General features: G+C 38.6%; 1 protein-coding gene across 2 annotated transcripts in view; it reads left to right on the plus strand.

Annotated features, from left to right (window-relative positions):
- The window catches only part of jak1 (Janus kinase 1), a 104,478-nt gene extending 98,108 nt beyond the window's left edge, over positions 1 to 6,370 (plus strand). For both annotated transcript variants that reach the window (XM_080195614.1, XM_080195615.1), the window contains exons 21-24: positions 784 to 956; positions 2,206 to 2,323; positions 2,416 to 2,526; positions 4,892 to 6,370. In XM_080195614.1, coding sequence (XP_080051740.1) covers positions 784 to 956; positions 2,206 to 2,323; positions 2,416 to 2,526; positions 4,892 to 4,993 — 504 coding nt within the window. In that variant the 3' untranslated portion in view covers positions 4,994 to 6,370. The remainder of the gene's footprint in view (positions 1 to 783; positions 957 to 2,205; positions 2,324 to 2,415; positions 2,527 to 4,891) is intronic.
- The last annotated feature ends 3,165 nt before the right edge of the window (positions 6,371 to 9,535 follow it).

Genomic DNA, 9,535 nt, shown 5'->3' on the forward strand with positions numbered 1-9,535 from the left:
GTCATCAGCAAATTTCGACACCATACACTCGGTTCCCTCCTCCAGATCATCTATATAATTGCACTTTCCAACAAGAGTAATTGGAAAGCAAGAGCAACTGGGAGCTTGTACCCTGGCGTTCTTTTCCTTGAGTCACGTCCCCAGAAAAAGCAGCAGCACAAATCTCCTACTGCCACTAATACTCCCTGTTGAGATCAACTAATTTCATTACTTATCAGTGCCACACCATCCAGTGAAATTACCTTGGAAGGAGAGAGCTGGCCATCTTTAATAAATATTGTTATTGTCCAAGAATAGTTCTGAAAAATTGCTTTGAAGTGCCTATCCTTTCTACTTGGTGCAGATATCCTCTCTGCATTCTGCACTGATGGTAATAGATTGACCTGTGTTAACAATCTGCCATCACAACCTCTTACTTTTGGTTGATCCATCATTGCAATTCCCTATAAATAATATCACTCAGCAAAATAGCAAAGGCAGAAAATAAATGAAGAAACTGATTGTCAGAAGTGTAGATTTACTCTCAACTATTGTTGGGAGCTGTGAACAAGAGGCCTATAGGCAGGGGCAGCAGAAAGGGGAAGTGGGAGAAAGAAATCAAGCACAGGTTTAATAATCTCTCCTGAAATTGTGAAATTAGTGGGGTCTGCTAACTACACTGAGCAATCTGGACACTGGGTAACAAAATGCTCTTTTAAAAAAACATATTTACAAGAATTAGGCTGCAGTTACATAAAATGTTGACTTTAACATGGTAATAAGAATCGCAAACTATTGTTTTAGGGAATGGAGTACCTGGGATCTCTGCAGTATGTTCATCGAGATTTAGCTGCAAGAAATGTCCTTGTTGAAAATGAAAACCGGGTAAAAATTGGAGACTTTGGATTAACGAAAGCGATCCAGACTAACAAAGAGTATTACAAAGTCCAAGATGATTTGGACAGTCCTGTGTTTTGGTAAGAGTTGACATTGTCTATTTTTTTTGCTCATCAAGGAGAGGGATTTTAGCAAGTAAGACTTGCTAATGCTCTACAGGATATATTGAGGCAGTGAGGGTCATGGAATTGGTCCATAGTCATTTTTGATTTTTCTGACAAGTGGGGCTGAATTTTCAGGATGAGTTCCTGGATCCTGCCTTTGGGATGAAATGCAGGTCAGACTCAAATGCCAGCAATGTGACCAGGAGGATGATTTTGAAGAAGTTGTATCCAGATGAAGGATGGCAGGAGGCTCCAGGTCTGAAAGGTGAATAGGAAGCCTTCCAGCAGTCAAGATTGGCAGCCCACTGTCAGAGGTGGGAGCTGCTGAAGTAGGTAGGAAAATGTAAGGGTACCTGCATTCCCGGTCAGCAGCCACAGATCAAGAGCTTTAAATTGTTCTTTACAGAATTCACTCTTTTCATAGCCAATAACTCCTGGGATAGGACTTGAATCTGGAGCTTCTGGCACTGAGGGAGAGGTGCTATCTCCCTCCACTCTTCCCATGGTTTTCCACACAATTGCTGTTCCTGTGGATTGTCATGCAATTGCGCCACCTGCTGTAGGATGACTTGTAAATAACAATTGAGCCAGAAACATTTTTCCTGGGTTACCAAGTATGAAGCTTTCATGTCACTTGAGCCTACCCAACCATCTCAGGCATGTATCATTTCAGGCAATCTGTAGTGAACACCAGTAGCTTGGAAGCAGCAGACACTGATTACAAAGGTGATTGTGATCTCTTGCACTCCAGAGGGCAACGAGGTTCCTCTAAACCGCATCGATCTATTGTCTATTTACATCTTCCTTCCTTTAATGTAATGTTCAGATGCCATTTAAGCTTTGAGGTAGGGAGCACATGATTGGCTGTTACACAGGATGGAACCAGAAAGCCATCTGCAACCAAGTCCATTGTGGTTTTTACATTTGGTAGAAAGAGAGAAATATGGTGGGGAAGAATTCAAGGGAGGGTGTGGTAGCAGGGGGAACAGGGTTAATACAGCTGACTATGCCAGCCTAGGTATACCTGCTCCTAACAGCCAGTGGTAAAGTGGGAGGCAGATGTTCCATTCCCCAACACAGACATCCTATACTTTGAAGAGCAACATATTTTATATGATTTCTTTTTCACATTTTTAAAGTATAATGGAAAAGCTCTTCTGATCATCAAAGGTTCTCACACTGGCATGTGAATGACTCAATGCAATTTTTGGATTTGATTCTGCAGGTATGCGCCAGAATGCTTGATCCATTGCAAATTCTACATTGCTTCAGATGTGTGGTCCTTTGGTGTTACTTTGTATGAATTGCTCACGTACTGCGAATCTGAACACAGTCCAATGAATGTAAGTGAATGTACCTCCACTAACACTTCCATTGCAGATTATCTATGTCTTTGTACTTAAAGTATGTAATATTGCACATTGTTTTTTCTCAGATGTTCCTGAAATTGATTGGTCCAACTCAAGGTCAAATGACTGTCACAAGGCTTGTTCGGGTACTCGAAGAAGGCAAGCGTTTGCCATGTCCAGCGCAGTGTCCTGACGAGGTACAGCTAAATGTGTATTTTATTCTGCCATATTGTACTCCAGTCTGAACTCAACAGGTTTGAGCTCAAAACTTTGTGAAGTATCATTTCAATGCAAAAAGCTGGACTTAAAATTAAGCAACATTGAATATTGTATGTACTGATATCTGTTGTTCATTACAGAAGAAAATCTTACATTAACTTACAGGAAATGGAGCTATGTGCCCAAATATAGTTGCCTACATGCTACTCCTTTCTTCACGATTAATGATCATTGGCCTTGATTTTTGGTGGGGTCGAAAGGGGAAAGAATCCTGAATTTTTCATACATGCCTATCAAGTGACAGTACATCAGACACACTGTCCATTGTTGAAGCTCATATTAGGAAGGGCTTAGGTTAGTTACCTCTGCCCATGGAATTGTACCCTAGCAAGATGTCCAAGGTACAGTCTCAGATGCTGCACTCCCTCCCCCCCACCCGCAAGTATTCATTTGAGCACAACTGTTCAATGATCACTTGAGCAAACAACATTTGGCCTTACCCTGAGTTGAATAGTTATGTCGACTCATGTAGAACAATACTGTGTGATGTACTTATTAGTTCAAATGTCAGACTAGCTGAATTGTGACTGCCATACTACTTCAAAGCATATTGCATTCACCAAAAAATAAAAAATATTTTGATCACACTCATGGCCCCATGGAAGATTAAAAGAACATAGAACAGTACAGGCCTTTTGACCCTCAATGTTGTGCCAAGCTATGTCCAAACCCAAGATCAAGCTATCCCACTCCCTATCACTCTGGTGTACTCCATGTGCCTATCTGATAATGGCTTGAAAGTTCCTAAAGTGTCCAACCCCACTATCACAGCAGGCAGTCCATTCCATACCCCAACCACTCACTGAGTAAAGAATCTACCTCGGACGTCCCTCCTATATCTCCTCCCATGAACCTTACAGTTGTGTCCCCTAGTAACAGCTACATCCACCCGAGGAAATAGTCTATGCATGTCCACTCTATCTATCCCCCTCGTCATCTTATAAACCTCCATTAAGTCACCTCTCATCCTCCTCTGCTCTAAAGAGAAAAGCCCCAGCTCCCTCAACCTTTCCTCATAAGACCTACCCTCCGAACCAGGCAGCATCCTGGTAAATCTCCTCTGCACTCTCTCCAATGCTTCCACATCCTCCTTATAGTGAGATGATCAGAACAGAACACAATATTCCAAATATGGTCTCAGCAAAGTCCAGTATAGTTGTAGCATAACCCCACAGCCCAAACTCAAACCCCCTGTTGATAAACACTAACACGCTATAAGCCTTCTTCACGGCTCTATCCACTTGAGTGGCAACCTTCGGAGATCTGTGGATATGAACCCCAAGATCTCTGTTCCTCAGAAACCTGCCGTTGATCCTGTAATCCGCATTCAAGTTTGTCTTACCAAAATGAATCACCTCGCACTTATCAGGGTTAAACTCCATCTGCCACTTTTTGGCCCAGCTCTGCAACTTATGTCTCTTTGCAGCCAGCAAGAGCCCTCCACCTCATCCACTACTCCACCAATCTTGGTGTCATCAGCAAATTTACTAACCCACCCTTCAGCCCCGTCTTCCAAGAAGAATCATTCCTGTGAGGAAGGGTTAATATACTATAATACACAAATGAAAATTTGGAACAATAAGATTACAAATTGAAGTGGAGCAATTTTAGAATAAGGATGAATTTTGGTTATTGAAATAGACAATATAAATCAGCTCAAAACAACGAGATGCGCTTCAGGCAAGAGAAAGGATTTAGGGAAATTGGCAAATAGTGTCGTGGTTAAAAAGAAATAACCTAGTGGGCCCCTATTTCATTTCCTTATTTTAACCACCTGGGGGGAAACGAGGTGTCCATGGAAAGTACAATGTGTTGCCAGACTATTTTAAAAATAAATTGTACATAGAACCCTTGATAACTTCAGCATGCTCCATAGCAATTCACAACCAATAAAATATTCTCAAACTGTTGCAACATTGATAAACAACAGCCAATCAATGGGCAGCAAGTTCCCACAAATGGCAAAAGGTAAATGACCAACTAACTTGTTTCTGGTAGCGTTGGTAGAAAAGATATGTACTGGTGGTCACCGGAAGAACGCCCTTGATCTTCTTCAAATAGTGTTATGCGGTCTTTGTACATTTAATGCCTCAGCTGAAAGATAGCATCTCTGATGGTGCAATGTTCTGTCACTACTGCACTGATGTGACATGTCAGCCAAGACTACTGTGCTCAAGTCTTCAATTGACTCACCAGAGCGAGTACTGCCGGTGAACCAAAAGGTGACAGTCAACTCTCACTCAAACAACTTTTAATCTCCACTGTTATTTTGCTCATTCTCAGGTTTATTATCACATGAAGAAATGTTGGGAACACAGTCCAAGCAATAGAACCACTTTTGAAAATCTCGTGCGTGTATTTGAGACTTTGCTACGGAGCTTGTGAATTTAAAAAGGAGATGCTGAAGAAATGGTGAATTTGACCAATGCAAGACAAATGAGTGAATACCATTGTGTCCATTCATAGTTATTAATGTACTTCTACATTACTATATGTTCTATTTTTTAAATGGAAATTTATAGAAGGCACTATTCCAATATGTAGCAATACTCATATTCAAATCTATCCAACAATAGTGCAAAAATTACTTCTTTAACCTTGCAGTACAAACTTCTACATTTCTTGGCATATAATTTTATCTGAATGATATTATTTTGTACATAACCACTGGATTTTATTTTCTTATAAACTTAAGTGAGTGGGAATAATTTTCGTAAAAGATGCAGATGTAGGTTGCTGGTAAGTATATGGAAATATGCACGTATGTGGTTCTTAGAGCAGGATGGAATAGGCTTCAGAAATGCAAGTCTCATCTTTATTAGGTCCATACTCAAGAGTATGGATTTCCTGCAAATAATAAGGTGGGCATTTATTCTGGGAATGGAATGGAATGGTGCATGCAGCCAATGCACTAGTTGGGCTGTTATGTTCGTCTATCTGATGGCACTCTCTCATTTCAGGTACTAAACTAGCCAAGTATTTGTAATAATTGTTATGTCACACAGGATTTTTCTTTCTTACTAATTTTCTTCTTGTATAACTTGACTTAAAATAGGATCAATTACTGTCAACAGCCTCAAATATGCAAGTTGTAATTTTTCTATATGGCTTCTGGCTGGTACACAAGAGTATACAAATACAGTTCTGCCTTGATATCTAAACATAGAGAGAAGGCAGTTAATGGAATAGCAGTCATATGGAAGAACCCTAGAAAACTTAAAAAATATAAGAACCTTTGATTTGCTAACTCTGGGTTAGTTGCAGCAAATACCACTGAAAACAGCCACCTCAGTGCAGACATCAATAGATAGGAATTTCTTGGCTGTGTTGTACAATGTTACATCAGGGATATACTATGTGAAATTTCTCCTACACTCCCTAGTTGCTTTAAATTGATTTTAAAACCTGTTGAGTGGAAATTTTACCTTCAATACAGCTTTAAACAAGTTTGCTAATAACTGTTTAGTAATTTTTATATAGCATAACTACTCTGCACTAAACATCCCTACGTCCATTTAAAAACAACAGAATAAGAGTGTGTGTGCATCTCCAGTAAATGTTTTTTCCTCTTCAAAATTAGGCAGCCAGCTATGATGGATTATGGAAAAAATGATAAAATCCTGAACTGCATTAATTTATCCCATTCCTATATAGTACTTCCATTTGTTTAATATTTTTTGTAATCAATTAAAAGTATTGATAAATCTGTTAATTGTAAAGTTGATTCTCAACCAATAAAAATTACTCAAAATTTGCATTTTTGTGTATTTTTTCCTGATGGCACAGTTCTATTTGTGGCAGTTACCAATCTGTGTCTTGTCCAAGAATAAAAACTTAGTGAATGGTAGGTACTATAACAGATGGTTCATTATATTGAATGTGTGTCTGGATGATTACAATCAATTATCATCTATTAGTTAGGTGACTCAGTAGATGGAATCTTGAAATTCTGGGCATCAATAGTTGGAATCTTTTGGGAGAGGGCCAATTAATAAGGCACCTGTGCATTGTTGTCCAATTAAGGATAGTGGACAAGTTCCTGAGGCAAGAGGCCTGTGGCACCTGCTAGTTAGTGATGTGGCCTCTGCTGGGGCACATATGCATTCTTTTCCTATGACCTTCTCATTCTAGTTTTTGAGAGAATGCTTTGATGGTCTCTTTCCTCACATACCCCTCCATGCTTGCCTGCCTACAGAAGGCTATCTGATGACACACAGAGAGATCTTGGTAGGTGCTGGAAATAAACTTGAGATAGGATCTTTATTGACTGCACATCTGTGAAGCAGCAATCACGTAAGAGGCAGCAAATTGTTGGGGAGCTGACCAGACATGCAACATGAAATATTCCTTACTCTTTCCCACATTGCTCCCATTCCCCACCTTGCAAAGCTTCCTCAGCTGACAGATTTTTCAAATTGTTTCCCCAAAATTGACCCTTAATATTTTTAGACACAGAAAGTAGTTATATTTAAACTACCACAAATAGTATGCAAGTAAAACCTGTCCAATGTCTGTCACCTGTCCAAACAGGGAGAGGTAGTGGCCACTAGAATACCAGTCATGAGCAAATATTTTTGCAACCTTTTAAAAGAGAAGTTTTTCAAACACCACTGGAAACAGCCAGTTCTACAGCGAAATCAATAGATAGAACCTAGGAATTTCTTGTCTGTGTGATGTATTACCAGAGAAGTATGTGAAATTTATTTTACATTTCATCTACTTATTCTAAGCTTGTTTTAAAACCTTTAAGACAATGTTTGAATACAATACCCATTTCTTCCACCTCCACAGAATGGCCTCAGTAGGAGCATGGAAATAAAAAAAATTGTTGGATTTCTAGTAGCTAGAGTATTTTGCTATGTTGCAAGTGTATTAAGGATGAGGCTAATTGATATTATTACAACATGGTAATAATTGTTCTACATTCTGAAGTAGTTAAAGGTTGGTGCCTTTTAAATACTAATTAATTAAGTTAAAATTAATTGACAACTTGAATAGACTGGGTGCATAAGGAAATTGGATGGATTTCTAGACAGAAATGATTTCCAAAATATGGAAGGTTCAGAACTGCCAAATTGCTGATCCTAAAATTAATTCATATAAATAGCACTATGACTACATGGGTGGGAGTGTGGGTGATTCATATGGACACTGCCAATAGATATGGACAATATTGGCCTTGTGGAAGCATAGGTTTACTTCAAATCCTGGATCCTGACTGGAACTGGACTAATGATCCATGTAAACCTATTGTGAAAAAGAAATACATTATGGTGAGCATTAAACCTGTCTGGTTTGACTGATACATTAAATGGACTTGACTTGATGGTAATATCTGATTGGATGGAAATTATATTTTTTTTCTGTACTGAAATAATCAGTTTCTGCAAGTTAGGCTCACAGGCTTAGCAGCTGTTTATGTATAAATAGCCAACATTAGATGACGTTCAATAATCCAGGATCCTGACAGATAACCAAACATGGGGACATATGTGCATAAAGAACAGAGAATTCTTAATTGGATAGATAATTTAATGCTTAATTCCAATATTAGTGTACAAAATAAAGCAAAGTTTCCAATATAGCCCTATGTAAGACGTTTAAAATATCAAATTAAATTTTAAGAACAAATATTAGCATAAACTGATCTCTGGAGAAAAGCAAATCTCATACAGTTTACTTACGTAGCACATTCCAAAACATTTCTAGTTGTATAGCATTTACTATTTGCAAGGAAATTTTAAAATTGTAAAAATAATTCCTTCATGCCTGATGGTTATCTGGTATTTCAATTGGTGCACTAAGTCAAAAGTATTTAATTTGGCAGGTATGGGCATAAGCAACTTTAAGAATTAGAAATAGTCATTAGATACTATTCACCCCTTTTATAGATGGGAGATAATTTTAATCCACATCAATGGAATTTTCTAAAATGTCTGATATCAGAAGAAAGATCAAGTTAGAATTAATTGACAATGTGAACAGACTGGATGCATAAGAAAATTGGATGACTTCTAGACACAAATGATTTCTAAAATATGGAAGGTTCTAAACTGCCAAATTGCAGATCCTAAAATTTCTTCTTCACATTCACACAAATTGCATGACAACTATGTGCACATTTGAGCATTGTTGCTGTGACATCAATATTCAGACATGACTTAAGCCAGTCTTACTTTCTCCTCGATTCAAAGATTGCCTCGTTCCAGGATGATTGAGGATAAATGTAGTAGTAATTGGCCAATTTAGATATGCACTGCTACCTTTGAACAGAACATACTGGGGCAATTTGCCACCTGCTGGAGGATTATTTAGACCCAAAAGGTTAGCTTTTTGTCCACAGATGGTGCCAGACATACTGAGTTTGTCCAATATTTTTCTGTTATTTCAATTTTGCACTTTGTAGGGTTGATAGTATAGGTGTACTGAAATAGTTACTCCTTCAGCACTAAAACCCAAAGGTTGTCAATAGCCTTAGTTATACCCTATGCACTCAGCTGTTTCTTGATATCACATGGAGTGAATCAAATTGGCTGAAGATTGGCATATGATAGCAGGGTCCTCAAGAGAACAAGATGGATCAACTCAGCTTTTCTGGCTGAAGATGATTGTGATATTTTAGACTTATTATTTATTTGACTATTACTGTTGAAGATGGTCATTGATCTACCTCCCCATGTCAATTATTTAATTGTCCATCATTTACAACTGGACATGGTCAGAGTGCAGGATTTAGAGCTAAGTAGTCCCACAACCAATGCCTCAAATCACACCAGCCTGCCTCGACCACTATTTAGCATGCATGTAATTGTGTATTGTACCTTTACCAGGTTGACATCTCATTTTTTAAGGTATAACTGGTGTTGTTCCTAGCATGCTCATCAACACTTAATTGAACAAGGGCTTGTCCTGTGGCTCGATCATAAT

The sequence above is a fragment of the Carcharhinus amblyrhynchos genome, chromosome 9, assembly GCF_965287045.1.
Source record: "Carcharhinus amblyrhynchos chromosome 9, sCarAmb.v2.hapA, whole genome shotgun sequence".
Taxonomy (NCBI): domain Eukaryota; kingdom Metazoa; phylum Chordata; class Chondrichthyes; order Carcharhiniformes; family Carcharhinidae; genus Carcharhinus; species Carcharhinus amblyrhynchos.